This window comes from Dipodomys ordii, unplaced genomic scaffold (genome assembly GCF_000151885.1).
Source record: "Dipodomys ordii isolate 6190 unplaced genomic scaffold, Dord_2.0 Scaffold204, whole genome shotgun sequence".
NCBI lineage: Eukaryota > Metazoa > Chordata > Mammalia > Rodentia > Heteromyidae > Dipodomys > Dipodomys ordii.
Genome location: NW_012267420.1, coordinates 1,272,842 through 1,288,904, shown reverse-complemented (window position 1 = coordinate 1,288,904; position 16,063 = coordinate 1,272,842). Strand labels below are relative to the sequence as shown.

The window sequence follows — 16,063 nt, the reverse complement described above, 5'->3', positions numbered from 1 at the left end:
ATGCCAATACCAAGCTGTTTTGATTACTATGGCTTTATAGTAGAGTTTGAAGTTTGGTATTGATATTCCTCCAGCAGTGTTCTTTCCATTGAGGAGCGTTTTTGCTATTTGGGGTCTTTTATTGTTCCATATGAATTTTTGGATTGCCTCTTCTATTTCCTTGAAGAATGAGGTTGGAATTTTGATAGGTATTCAATGCCAACTTTTGAGGGTAGTTGAAGTGAGATTTTTGAAAAATCACAAGATGTCCTAAGAGAAAATTAAATGAATATAAAATTTGAAACAAAGTGTACTTTTGAAAGCATTGCTATTAATTGGAGTGAAAGATATTAAGAAATTAATATTCTAAGATTTTAAATTCTAAAATGTCCCAGAGTCCACATAAGGTAAACTTCTTTAAAACAGTTTTGCACACACGTATCTTTTCTTCATTATTTCTGAAATATTTTAAAGGTAATCAATGTGCTAAAAAAGAAATGGAAACTTTTGTATGGTTTCTACAAAAGTAGTTTTCAAGTTTAATTCAGAACTTCTCTGTTGCTGTTAGGTACACATTGGTGGATATTTTGCGTGCCATCTTACTTTCTTTAGAAGCTATGATTGAAGATCCCGAGCTTCAAGTAAATGGGTTTGTTTTGATCATAGACTGGAGTAACTTCACCTTCAAGCAAGCCTCTAAACTTACACCCAGCATGTTGCGACTAGCCATTGAAGGCTTACAGGTAAGAATTCATGGATTGCTATTTCTAGATTTCTACTGTATGTGTCATAATACAGAATGTCCCATAGAATAACAAAATACAAGACATTATAGTTTTGAGCACAAATTCTAAAACACTACATCAACAAAGATTTGTATAAAGCTGACTTTTATGTTGACGTGACACATGAAACATTTTTTAGATTCGCATTATGAGCTATTTGTTTTTGTCTTCTTATTTCTCATATTTATTGACTAAATATTTGTTTCATTACTCCATTTAACCTAGTAAACTTGGTTTGTATGGATCAGTAATATATTCACATTGCCTAAGGCTAATCAATGTTTTCTTTTTTGCTCTCTATCGTATAAAAGTCACTGTTTTGAATTATTGACTTGTTTCTTCACACTTAATTAGGGTGTTTCTTTTTGTTATATAGAATTCATATATAGCGCATTTTCTAGGGAATGATAAGTAACTGCTTGGGAATATTACAAAGAATAAAAAAAAGTATTATGTTTCATGTCATATTCCTGCTATGGTGAAGTTCTTGTATAACTTTTAGAATGTGCTTCTGCTTTCTCTATACTACATGCTACTTTGTTTTTAGTGCTTAAGGGATTGATTTTGAGTTCCTAGAAAGATTTGCAAATTTACCTAAGTGATAATATTGTTCATGGGGCCTGAACTCTGGGCCTGGGTGCTGTCCCTTAGCTCTTCCGCTCAAGGCTAGTGCTCTACCACTTGAGCTACAGCGACACTTCTGGCTTTTTCTGCTTATGTGGTGCTGAGGAATCAAACCCAGGGTCTCATGCATGCAAAGCAAGCACTCTACCACTGAGCCACCTTCCCAGCCCCACTTGAATATTTTATTATAAAACAAATTAAATTACTGTGCCAGGTATTTATGACAACGAATAATCCAGTTCTCCACTCCAGAGTAATTTCTAACCAAGTTAAAATTGAGGACTGCTGACCCTCTAATAGTGAGTCACTCCTCCTGATGAAAGAACATCTCAGACAAATCAAATGCAGTTTGACTTTTGCCTGTGGACTAAGATTCACAGATCTTTCTTTTCCACATAGGCTTTATTTGATTCAAGAGTTCTGACTTGCTCTTGGCGAATCAACCTCACTCCTGTCTTAAACATTTTTTATTAACTACAGAGACGATTGCTAAGGATTGAGAGAGGGTAAATATGTATATAATCTATGTAGCTTATTTGCTGCGATTTTTCATAAGGCATATTTGTCTAGATGTACATTGTTTCTTTATAATGTGTGACTACCTACTATGTGATGATTATAGTTGATTGACTTTGGGAGTCTGAATGCTCGTATTCTAGATTTGTCCATTGTATTTATTTCCAATCACATCTCTATGGTTAAATAAAGTCTAGATATTTACACACTGGACTCTGAAGAAAATATGCTGTCACTTTGGAAACTAGAGATAAAAGGAGATTGCTTCTTTGCTAACATTTAATATTGCTTTCTTTTGAAAGAAGCTCCAGACCTAGCTGGAAAGGTGGTTTTGGTAAAGATGTCGTGGGCTTTGAGAGCTGAGTCAAAGTTTGCTTGCTGCGGGAACAAGTACAGGAAGAGGCTTCAGACACGGGGACTTGGGGAATACTTTGGACAAATACAGGACTATAGGAGGTGGGGAACACATCATGAGTCTGCTTTGTCATGGCTACCATGAGGAATGAATCCAAGGAAATAAACAGAGATGAGTCTGGGAGGCCAGACTCAGATCTCAGTGTATGAGATGGAAGACTGTTTGTTGCATACTCTGGCTGTGGTCTTCAGGCATAGGAAAGAAAGTTCAGGACAGGATGGTGTAATGACTACTCTCCCATTTTGGAAAAAAAATCTTTTGATAAAATAATGGACTTGTTCAAGGGAGGAAAAGTTGGACCTAGAGAATTCCAAAACTACCATTAACTATATCAATCCTGTGTTCTAGGATAAGGAATGAAATGTCAGAGTTTAAGATACTTAGCCAAGTTTTCCCAGTACATGGTAAGGTTTGAGTCTGGGTTGTCTGACTGCAAAGACCAGCGTATTTCATGAATGTTGTTTTGGTTGATCCTGGTCTGTCCCTAAGGAAAGATGGCTAAGCTCCATTTATCTCTCAATCCTCATAAAGGTCATTTCCCCATTTGGGTGAACAGTGCATATTAAACTAAAAAAATCATGGTAGCTGGCCTGTGGTTGTACACTGTTGACAGCAAAGGTCCCCCTATTGTGAGCAGCCTCTTTGATACCCTGCTTCCTAGTTCTCTGGGGTCAAAGAGAAGATATATGTTTTTGCAGGTAACTGAAAAGATCTATGTAAACACAAGTATGAACTGATAATCTACTGTTACTTTTGATCCAAGGCAATTCTATGCCTCCTCAGTGCAGAATCTACAAATATTTTCAAAACATGAAAGGTACCAGCTATTTTAACAAACTTAACATGTTTATTGATGGGTAAGAAGTAATATCAGATGCTTTACTGTAAAGAGAAAATATTTCAACTTCATTGGAGAAGGAGAAAATTGTCTTTCTACTTACAAGAAGTTAATTGATGAGGGTCGTCATAGAAACAGGAAGCTTCTTACAAAATCAATATAAGATTAAGTGAATGTGACTTGTCAACTGTAAGATGTCTGCCTGGGAAGCATGAGTGTTTGGACATACCTGAAACACAGTTGAGACTGTAAATTTTTGGGGGTTAAATTGTATACTTTTGATAATTTTGGTTTCTTTGCTGTATTTTTTCTATTGTTTTCTTGTAAAATATCTTGGAAACTTCTTGAAATATGGAAACTACATTTTTCAGAAGGTAGAATCTCCCAATTTGTAAATTTTGAAAGTTTATGCCGGTTTAACCTGGGTTGTTTGTTGCTGTTCTTTGTCTTAGTGTGGTCCTGATGGGTATTTGTGCTTTTGCTTTCAGTTTCACAGGCATCCCCTAACTCCATCTGCTCAGTAGTGTAATCCTGCCAAGACACGGCTTGCTAGCAAAGGCTTTGGCTGTGACGAGGGATTGAATAGATCTTTGAATTGCTACATAAAACTCAGATGTAGGGCCATTGTGAAGTGCCTAACATGATGCCAGATATTCTAAGAGCCCTCACTAAGTAAGACTTGCGAAAGAATAAAGAATATGTAATCAATTCCCTGGCCCTTTCATTTGACTCAAGGGCCCAGTGTTACCAACAGCATTACAATCTGCTAGTTCTGAGAGCTTGGGGCATTCATGTGGATGGAAAAAAAAAAAAACTGCTGCAGCCACAAATTCTGGCTCTGACTCTTTGAAAGGCCAGTTCTAGTTTGGGAATCTTGCCAAAACAGAGGACATGGTAATGGCTTGTATCATCACTGTTTAAGGCTAGTAAGTAAGTAGCTGAATTACCTTCAGTCTAGCTTTAGCTTATTCAGTTTTCCAAATCTGACTTGTGATTTCTGGCAGCTCTGTAATTGTACATGTGTTTGTGAGCATATAAGGTGGTTATGGAAGAGTATAAAAAGAAACTTAGTGAGATATGACTAAATTAGAAATTCATAATAAAACTAAAGAAGTGTGTGCTTGGAGACTGTTTTTAAAGCTATATAGATAGATCTTTATACCTATCTATCTATCTATCTATCTATCTATGGTTGTTAATCTTACAGTTATTTTCAGGCATAGAATGGTTTATGGAAGAGCAGAAACCTCTTGCTTACAAGCTACCTTTTAAACTTAAGGCATCATGGGTAAAGGTCTTGACTTGATATTTATTTTGAAAATGAGCACAACAAATTCATGATCTGTGTTCACTCACACAGCCTAGAGATGGAAATATCTATTTCCGCATTTTATATGCACAGAGAGAGCTGTGTTGAGAAACAGTGACAAGAGCAGTGTGTAAAGAAAGTGACATTTTGCTCATCACATGCGTATGTGTTTGAGCTAAGTGTGTATTCTGTCAGTTGTTCCTTAACCTAAAACAAAATGAATGAAAACCTAAAGCTGCATTATTTTATGGTGTGAAAGTGATTTGACTGAGGGGTTTAGTAGTTCTCAAAAGTAGAACATTGTCTTTCTTTAAAAAAACTGACACTATGTACGCAAAAATATTATAATATTCAGATTAGCAAGCTGGTAAAGGCTTGTGCAGGTTTTTATAATCAGCTAGGTCAGCTCTGTATGTAATGATTGCATTTTTTTTCTATCCTTAAAAGTGTTATCTGTTTTCTTCAATTTGCAGGAAATGTGTTGAAACTGCCCAGTTGCTGAAGTAGGTGTTAAACTTAAAATCATTAAGAAATGTATGCTCTAAGTGATTTCATACATATTTACTAAATTAAAGACATTTAGTAGTTATCAAAAACATGTAATACTTTTACGTATTTTTGCTACTGACAAGAAGATTGCTACCATTTGACCTAAGATAGCCAAATAATTAAAAGCACAAAAGGAAAGAAGTGAATAGCACTTTTTTGTTTTGGATAGTGATGCATGGGTAGAAAGCAACGATCTATAATAGAAAGCTGGGCCATATGAGCTATTCTGTATTAATTTTATTGGCTTTGTTTAGATATATCCTGAACTAGAGAACAGAGAGATATCTAAGTGTAAATATGTCTTCCTTTTTATTCAATACTAATATGAATGCATCTTGATAGATACACCTTCCCCAAAGGGTGCTCTTTTATAAACACTGGAAACTGTGAACATGCATTTAAATTTTAGTTTATAAACTTGGTTTAAAATTTTAGTTTAAGACTTAAGAGCTGTCAGTTTTGGTCATAGCTATTAATAAAATTGGTGTGTGATAGTCATTTCTCTTCATAAGTGTCTTCTCATGAATCTTTAATTCAAACCTCTGGAAATAGCATTTAACATTATTTTTTTGTTTTTGTTTTTACTTGTAATGCAAAATTCAAGTAGTCTTCATATTGCTAGAGTCTTAGAAGAAAGGGATTCAATGGTCTCATCTATTATTTTCTCAAGATTGTTCTGGAAATTAAAATACTATTTATCTTTCATTATAAGTATTATGAGGAGCTTTATACTTTGGGCCTGGTTTTCTCACCTCTGTAACTGGAGAAACCATAATAGTAATGCCTACTTAGACTTTATTCCTAGGCAGTCTAATGAATAAGTAATACTTATATGTTTCTATGATCTCAATTGACCAGCATTTTGAAAGCTTTCAATCAATTAGAATGCTAATATGTGGATAGGCTAGCTTGCTGTGTTAGTAAATACTTGTAATCCTAGTACTCAGGAGGCAGTAGGAAGATCAAAGTCCAAGTCCAGCCCAGATACAAAGTGAGATCTCAAAAAAATTATATGCCTGTATGTCCATGCATGCATGTATAGATATTAGATAGATATTAATGAGAAACAGAAGAGCCTATGGTAAGTTACGGTTTAAATTCAGATTTGAAGGAAGGAAAAGACCCAGTGTTAACAGCTCAGGGGAAGAGAGATGGAGAGAAAGCAAAGAAATAGAGAATAAGAGACAGAGAAGGAGAGAGGAAGAGAATCGGGGGTTGCTTTACTGCCTATTAATTCTACAGTTAATCTTTTCCAGAGACATCCTCCCAGTCACCAAAAAGAATGTTAAGTAAAATATCAGGACACTCAAGATGACACATTAACTGTTATACTAACTATAGAGAGATTGCTGCTGCTTTGCCTTGATTTTAAGAGTAATTTGACTTGAGAATTTAATTTTCATAAAAATGAAAGCAAGAGAAAATAAGGTACCGTAACTTGAAAAACATCCACAAATGATTAATAAGTTCTACAACATATTCTTGGGTCACAACATTGGAATAATATTCTAAGAAATATTTTGTGAAAAATTTTCATACTGGAGTGAGCTTCAGAGTACATTTTCAAACCTAAAGTGTTATATAATGGTTGATTAAAATACCATTGTTCAGTGCACAAATCGTTTTGTTATTGTTCATAACACAATTGTACAAAATAGTTTGATGATCAAGTATTATTGCATGGGCAGAGAGAATAGAATATCTGTCAAGATTAAAAGTGTAGGATCTGAAGGATGCACTTAATTGCCAGTGTTTATCAATTGCTTAAAAAAGTTTTTCTTTGACCATTTTTCTATATGATAAAAACATGCAGAAATCACTATATTTTAACCAATGTAAAAATGAATAAATCAATAAAGGAATTACATTATTTTTGCCTAGTTTTGTGATTATGCTGTGTACTTCAAGGAATTCATTTTCCTTGTGGAGGTATCCTAGTAACTCTCTTTATGTTATGGTCTATTTCCTCTTATTTATCAGATACATCTTAGAGCTGTCACCATATTTTTTTCAATTATTTTACCTTTGTGTTAGAATAACACTTTCATAGATTTTAGAGGCTTCACATATGGGATTCTTTTGTTGTTATATTTCTGTTGTTTCTTTTAAATCTGAAAGTGTATAGGGAAGGTAAAATTATAGATTGTGTTGATTCTGCTTCCATATTTGTTTGAACTTTGCTAAATAGAGAGATACCAAATAAATTTCCTTTAGTACTTTAAAATGATTATTTTGTAGTTGTTAGGCATTTTTTAAAACAGAATCTTGGGGCTTCAAGCAAATTCTTGTTATTTTGTAGGCACCTGCAATTTTCTGTAAACATTTTAGGACTTTACTTGATGTCAATAGTTACAAGCATACATCTGGGAATATAGCGTTCATGTGCTCAATACATATACTAAATGAAATCTTCAATAAGTAAAGGAAGTATTTTTTCTTCTCCATTTGTATTACTCCTGTATTGCTATAGCCTTGCTTTTCATACTGTAGTACTGGATCCTCTAGAACCCAAAGCTTTGATCATGTTTTTGTTTCCTGATTGCATGTACTTTCAATAAACTTTTAAAAGATCTCATGATAATTGCAGAAATAAAAAGATTTATATGAACTCTTCTTTTATAGTAACAACTTACAAAATGATTGTATAATAAATCCCTAAAAGAATATGAACTTGATACAACAAGAAAGCCCTACCTTCTTAGCCTTTATTGACATCACCCTGCTAAGAGAGGAGTATACATGCATCATTATAATTCAATGAGGGCACAACTTTAGATTCTTCTTTCAAGTTTTGCGGGGTATATGGGGAGGTCAGACCACATTTCCCCTGTATCACTGGTTAGACTAGAGAAGATATTACCTAAAATTTTGAATGTTTTAGAAACATACACTTTGCTAGTCTTTGACAAGGGAGAATATGATTGGTTGAACTTTTATGTATAGACTCTTAAGTCTGGGAGCTTAGCATCATGCCAGTCCTTGGGTAATAAGGCTTCTAAGTAGCTTGTTTCATATGTAATATTCAGATTTTTAGTTATTCTTAGTGGGAGGAATAGTTAAAAGTATTAACTACCATATATTCTTAGGAACAGAAATTAAAGTTACACATAGATTTCATGTTTCATAATTTTGTTAATAAATGATATACTAATGTTATTATTCAGATCTGACTTTCTGTAATGCTGAAATTTTATTTTAAGTATACTCTTCTGTGTCTTTGAAACTTGTGGAGAAAAGTAAAAAACTGCTACATATTGACTTGAAGTGTCTTAATGCCTTAAAATCAATCTTTAGTTAATTTTGATCATAAAATGATAGAGATGAAGGCCAGAGCCATATTTTTTACATTATAATGGGGGATAGAATACTGTTTTCTTCTACATAGAAATAGCTGGATGATGATGATGATGATGATGTGGATGATGATAGTGATAACACAGTGGTGGTGGTGGTGAGGATGATGTGTTATGATGATTTCCCCTTATATATATTTATATCTAAGGATATAAATCCTTAGAATTAATTTTTTCCTAGGGGGAACTATTGAATATACTTATTCACAAGTTCACAATTCCAAGAGACACACTCATGATTTTTGGTAACTTGGTATGGGCATACCTGATATAAGACTGTAAAGTTTATGAAAACATTTATTTATAACTAGATAGTGTTTCAGGCAGATGCAAAACATTATTACCTGGTTTCAAAAGATAACATGAGAATGATGCCTTTGGCCATTGCATCATGTCTCCTTCTGCCTCATTTGGACATCGATAGATTTTTATAATACATTTAGTAGTGACTTAGGGGCAGATATCTCACCATAGTAGGATACTTCTATATTGCTAAACTGGGAGGTAATTTAATTGTGAAAGGGAAATAAACACATTCACCTGAAAACAAAAGAGAGCTATGCTGTGTTAGAGTTTCATGAATATGGAGAACTACAAAGGATCTTAAACAAGAGTTAAAGTGACTCCACTGCTTCATAGAAACCATCAAAGTCTTAGGCTAACTTGAGCAGCACCGAGGACAGCTCCCATGAATTTCAGTTGGTTGTGCTGTTCTGTGTTGAGTCTGTTTTTGTTTTGCTTTGTTTTGTTTTTCCTCTTGCTATCATTGGTTTTAAAATCAATATTCCTAACTCTTAAAAGAGGCTGAGGTCACAGCAAATATAGTGGTTTTCTTCATTATCCCTGAATCTCACAGGTGAAGCATTTGAGTCATGGCTAGTTTCAAGTAGTCATCGTTTTCCTAATTAGACATTTTTTTTAAAACTTCATTCCTGTCATTGGTATTGTCATATTTGTTACTAGAAACTTATATATTGAAATTGAAAATACAATTAACACCCTTATTCCTTCCACCTGGAGAATTCCCAAAGTGTTATTTATTACTTAATTTTTCAAACATAGAACATTGTGCACTGAGAACAGGAGGAGAAGTTATGTACTGTGATTTATGTGTTATGCCCAAGACAATCTCTAGAAATATCATGTTTTACTTACTTGTTTTTTCATGAAATAATTATAAGGCTATATTTAATAAAAATTACACTTTCTAATAACTTCTAGAATAGACCAGCCTTTATAATCAATCAATTCTGGACTTGACTTTGATTCCATAACATCCAGGTTTGGAAATTGAATGCTTAGCTACATCAGTCTTTTTTAGTCACATATAAACATTGAAGTTATTGCCTTCCATGTGGTTTTACTATGAAAATTAAACAATATATCATATGTGAAAGATGGGCATAATATCTAGGCAGAGAAGGGTGAACTTACTTCTACCCTTCCCTGTGCTCAAGAATCTATTGTAAGCACACTTATGTAACAAAAATACTGACCTTGAAAATAGAAATCCAATTATTTTCCACTATAATCAACTAGTTAAAGTTCATATAAAACTCATCAATTGAAGTTTGATGTGAAATATTTCCTATTATGTCATATTCCATAAATAATGCACCTTTCTGAAAAAGCATAAGCACTGCTCTTTCTTTTTTCTGCTTATGTGGTGCTGAGGAATTGAATCCAGGGCCTCATGCATGCAAGGCAAGTGCTCTACCACTGAGCCACCTTCCCAGACCCAGAACTATTCTTTAACAAATTTATAATCCTTGCCTCCTGCATATAGTAAGACAATGATTAAAGATGATTATAGTAGTAATTTGTTACTTAAAACACATGGAACTTATTTGTTTTTCCCTGGAATATAAGATGGGACTATCACAAATATTGTCTGCTAAAACCACATGAAGACATTCATGGAGCTATGACTGCATCTCTCTCCTCATATTTTACATCTAGAAGGTGGGTTCTTTGTGGAAAGAACAAGACTCAGTGTTGTTACGTAGCTCAGCAGCTGCTGAAAAGAAGGATCATACACTGCTTTTGTGTGGACTAAAGGCATATTTTAGAGATGTGACTCTTAAAACCTGCTAGGGAATAAACCAGGCTCCGGTGACTCATGCTTGCATTCCTAGCTACTCCACAGGCTGAGATTGAAGCCATTCCTGGACAGGAAAGTCTTTGACACCCTTAACTCAAACTAACTACTTAGAAAAGCCAGAAATGGCCCTATGGCTCAGGCTGTAGCAAAGGAAGCTCGAGGTCAGCATCCAGCTCCCACTCCCCTCCCCCCCCCAAAAAAAAACAAACTTGATAGGGAATAAGATGGGATTATGTTAAGAAACTATAAAAAAACAATGGAATAAAATGTTCAACATTTCAGACTTTTGGAAGAGGAAGAGTAACCACAAAAGGTTATGTGATAATTTACATGGTAAAAAAATTATTGAGCAATGAAAGTGGAGATGGTGGCATTTAAACTGAAGTATGCTGAGTAAAATCACTCTAATAAATGGTCCAGTAGGCTTACTGTACTAACACTGAGGGACCTATGGTCATTATTTTAAACTGTGTTTCTTTGAGAAAGATAAGTGGAAGGATATAAAGTATTACTTTAAAAGCATTCAGTCAAAAAGAAATTAAGGACTGGGAATGTAGCTTAATGGTAGAGTGCTTGCCTATCATGCATGAAACTCTGGGTTTGATTCCTCAGTACCACATAAACAGAAAAAGCTGTTAGTGATGCTGTGGTTCAAGTGATAGAGTGCTAGCTTTGAGTAAAAGAAGCCCAGGCCTTGAGTTCAAGCCCCAGGACAGGCAAAAGAAAAAGAAAAGAAAAAAAAAGAAATTAAAAGGATTAGAGCAGTTTTCTCAGCAAAAGTTAGTCTCATCCAGTTTTTTGCTCTAAGTTGTCCAACACAAATGAACTTAAAATCTATTAACTAAAAGCGTGTACATCCCCAAGATGGAGAACCCTACAATGTTAAATTCTACATTTCAGGAGTTTGTCTTCTTTTTGGTCATTCTGAGGTTGGAAGAGAGGGATTTACAATTGCCAGGTAGGTGTTCTAAGGGCAGCCCTTTTACTCCGGTTCTTTTTGAGTTAGAGCTTTGCTTTTTCCTCTGGACAGTTTGGACCATGATCCTCCTATTCATGCTTTCTGAAGTAGTTGTGATGACAGTTGTGTGCTAAGATGGCCAGCTTTTTCTGCTGAAATATAGTCTAAAAATTCTTTTCCCAGGATGACCTGGAATCGTAATCCACCCAATCTCAGATTTGTGTGTATCTGGAATGATTGGTACGTATGTGTCCCTAAACTAATAACTATATTAGTTGAGATGGAGTCTCAACAAACATTTTGTTTGGGTTGGTTTTGAGTCACAGTCCTCCTAACCTCAGACTGCTTAACAGCTAGGGTTACAGGAATGAATCCTTGCAATTTGCTCAGAAGGGACCCACAGCCATGTGCTTGGATAACTGAACACCTGAGTAAGGAAGTTATTCAGCCATTTCAACGGCTGTTGGACACCAGGATCAAGCTGATATTGATACCTGGCAGCTTGAAGCATCATTCTTTTTTTTTTTTTTTTTTTAGTCATGGGGCTTGAACTCTAGGCCTGGGCGCTGTCCCTGAGCTCTTCAGCTCAAGGTGAGCACTCTACCACTTGAGCCACAGCACCACTTCCGGCTTTTCCTGTTTATGTGATGTTGAGGAATCGAACCCAGAGCCTCATGCATGCGAGGCAAGCACTCTACCACTGAGCCACCTTCCCCGCTCTGAAGTGTCATTCTTCTCCCTCATCCTTTGAGTGAGAGCAACAAAATAAGTGAGTGGGGATTCTAGATGAGATTAGACTCAAAAGTAGGTCCATTGGTTGGGTTCATTTCCCTGGGCTGGGGGAAAAATCAAAATAAGAAGGTAATGCTTTAAGACTTTAGTTGGAGTGAGAACTGAGATGTATGATGCGCCTTTTCTGTTCTTAAATTTCCACAGTAAAATAAACCTGTGGTTTACTTTGGAAGTGGTTGTTGGTGGGATGATCTTGAAACCAGGGGAGACAAGCAGAACAAGGAGGTGAACTGTGATGGACGGTATTGTGTGCCAGCCAGAGCCTTTTTTTGTGTGCACATGATAACTGTTCTCCCAAGTGCTAGTTGCTTTAGCTATTGACTTACTAAGCCAAATTCCTCACCAGGATTGCCATTGTTAATGATGGCTACTTTGACAGTGGGTTTTGCCTCTAGGGAGCATATAGAAGCATAAGTGACCAGGCCAATGAAGACATAGAAATGTAGTGTCTCTGACTCCATTCTAAACAAACCAAAATGGCCACCGCATATCCAGATCATCTTGTGGAATCAACTATGACCTTGTGGTGACTGCATTGCACATGAATGTTTCCTCCTGTCTCACTTCAGTTTCTCATGAGATTTTTTTTCCTGACAGGACACCTTGATGAGAGTTCCGTAAGTATCTCTTGGTTTCGCAGTCTGTTATTCAAGCAACCTAACTTAAAACACAGAAATATTTATAGTGCTTATTAAACTTTATGACTTATGTTATAATAAATTTATGGTGCTACGAGATAGTGGTCCATATATCAGTGTCAGCAAATAAACAGTAGGGTGACAGATTTCTATGATAGTTCTTGTTTCCATATTAGCAATAACTTTTGCAAAGGGGTTGTAACTAACATTGGAAGGTCTCTTATTTTGAACACTTGAAGACATCTGATATTTCTCATTTACATAATTTTCTTCTCCAAATGTATTTGGTTGCTTCCTCTATTTCTCTCAAGATATGGTTTCTACATAGTGCATTCTAGTTGTCTAGTTGTCTTCTTAAAAATTCATATTATGGCCATTCATTGCTAATGACTAAAGGATTTATTCTCCTAAAGTTCACATGTCAAAATCTTAATATCTTAATTATATTTGGAAATAAGACCTTTAGAAGGTCATTGGGTTATTAGGATGAAACCATCATGATGGATCTGACTCTGGAAGAAGAGGTAAAAGATAACTTCCTTTGTTTTGTCTTTCCCTCTCTCCCTCCCTCCATCTCCCCTCTTCCTTTCCTTCCCTTCCTTCCTTCCTTCCTTCCTTCCTTCCTTCCTTCCTTCCTTCCTTCCTTCCTTCCTTCCTTTCTTCTCTCTCTTTCTTTCTTTCTTTCTTTTTTCTCTTTCTTTCTTTCTCTCCTTCCTTCTTTTTTCTTTCTTCTCTTTCTTTTATCTTTCTCTCTCCCTTTCTTTGTTCCTTTCTTCCCTCCCTTCCTCTTTCTCTTTTTCTTTTTTTTCTCTCTCCCTTCTTTCCTTCCTTACCTCATTCCCTCCCTCCTTCTTTCTCTCTCTTTTTCCTTCTTCTTGCTCTTTCTTTCTTTCTTTCTTTCCTCCCTCCCTTCCTTCCTTCCTTCCTTCCTTCCTTCCTTCCTTCCTTCCTTCCTTCCTTCTTGCTTGCTTTCTTGCTTTCCTTAGAGAAGACATTCACTTAATCATACTTATGCCATAATTTTGAATTTTCCAGCTCTAGAACTGTGAGAAATAAATGCTTAAACCAACTAGTTTATAGTATTCTTGCTATAGTATCCAAAATCTAAGACACTGAGAAAGAAATAAAACTATTCTTTTTTGATCATCATAGAAAATTTTTTCATTACTAGAAAAGTATATCCTTATATATTTCATTACTATGTTAATTTTAATTTCAAAACACTTTTTAAGTAAAGCTGGGCACCAGTAACTCATACCTATAATCTTAGTTTCTCAGGAGGCTGAGATTTGAGTATTATGTTTCAAAGCCAGCTTGGGCAGGAAAGTCCATGGTACTCTTATCTCTAATAAACTTAACTACTGAAAAAGAAAGCTAGAGATGGACCTGTAGCTCAAGTGGTAGCGTGTTAAACCTTGAGCAAAAGAAGCTGAGGGACAGTACCAAGGCACTGAGTTCAAGCCCCCAAGATAGGTACACAAAAAATAACAGTAATACATTGAAGAAGCAGAAAGGAAAAGAAAATGAGATCTTACTTTGGGAAAGGACTAAGAAAAAAATACCATTGGAGGCTCTTGAAGGAATTTGAAAGGAAATAAATACACTGTTAGAAGCATTCGGTGCTGAATGATTGCTGGTGTTGTAGGCAGGAAGGATACAATTTGCTATCAGCTAAGAGGTTAATGTGGTTGTGTTCATTCAGTGCATTCCTAAAGAAGAGAAGCAGAAAATAAGTTTGCAAAACTTGCTGAGAACAAATAGTAGAAGGATATGAATACCACTCTAAAACACTTGAATTTTCTCTCTAAGTTTTGACTTGACAGGATGAGTATAGATAAATAGCTTTAGGAGCACTGTGATGAATGATGGGTAACAGTTCAACATGCTATTGATTTACCTCAAACATTTCATCAAGCATATATGTTACCAAGATTGAATAATAGAATTCATAGTAAGGATCTTGCTTATTAAAACACAGATATACCTTTTGTCTGTATCTAACTTGTATCTGTTTGAGGGAGGGTAAGGGGAAGCACAAAAATGGTGGCACAAAGGTTAAACAAATGAATTAGTGACACTAGAATTGTTGAAAATAAACTATAGAACTTGTGGGGGTAGTATGTTGACAGTGAAAAACTTGGAGAAAATGAGGAAAGAGGTAATGCTGTCAAAAAGAAATTTCCTCATTACCTGACTTATGTAACATTAAACCCTCTGTATATCACCTTTACATTAACAACTTTAAAAACCCACAAGCATATGAAGCAATTTTGTTAAAAGCACTGTGTGACTAGCTCTCGTGGATATCCAACATGAAGAATTGCTATTAGATTTGAAGCAATATGCTTCACACAATATGCTGTCACTTAGTGTAATCTTATAACCTTTGTGCACTGGCTATTCACAAAGCCAAATGGAGATGAAAGTTGAAGTAGAGTAAATGTTACTGTCAAAAAAAAAGATAGAGGGAGTACAGTTTATCGCTATTACCGATTGTCTTTCAATATTCTTGTTTCTCTTTTACACCATTTCCTTTATGGTTTTGTAAATACAATGTGTGAATTCAGTTCTTTTTTGTTTACTTCTGCCAGTGCTTGATCTTTGATCTCCTCTCTAGCCTATTGGAGCCATTATCAGAACAGATAAGAGACTGGGTTCTCCAACTGTGTCATGTTTAATCTTCAGTAGAATCCCAGTTATGCAAAAACTTCATCTAATGTTCTTTTTTTAATGTGGTTGGCGCTTTAGCAGTGTGAAACAGGAATGAGTCATTTAGAAGTCAAACTTCTTGCCACATAAAACTATATGTTGTTTAGATTCATATATCATTACTTGCTTAAAGAATTGCTCATGCTCTGCTGGCAAAGCATAAAGGTCAGTGCTGTCTTCAGTGATGTTTAGTCTTCTCCAAATCTGCTTTCCTTTTGTCTCTATACATAGTCTTGCTAATATTGGAATGCAACTAAGCATTGCAGATCCAAATGACCATACATATTTATCTTCTTAATGATAATATCTAAGATCAAAGCTACTTTAGTCCAACTAAGTGGAGTAAATATGAAGCCTTCAAATCTGCTTTGGGTGAATTCAAAATAATTTTATTTTTATTTTATTTTATTTTATTTGTGAACATACTGTACAGAGGGGTTACAATTGCATGGGCAGGATAATGCGTACATTTCTTACCAAGCATTGCAGCCTCCCCC

The 16,063-nt window shown here is 35.3% G+C and overlaps 1 protein-coding gene across 1 annotated transcript in view; it reads left to right on the top strand.

The window, feature by feature from the left end:
* Clvs2 (clavesin 2) overlaps window positions 1-16,063 on the top strand; it is a 62,858-nt gene that overhangs the window by 17,090 nt on the left and 29,705 nt on the right. Inside the window, 3 exon segments of the mRNA XM_013035110.1 lie at window positions 548-759; window positions 11,334-11,427; window positions 14,560-14,590. Coding sequence (XP_012890564.1) covers window positions 548-759; window positions 11,334-11,427; window positions 14,560-14,590 — 337 coding nt within the window.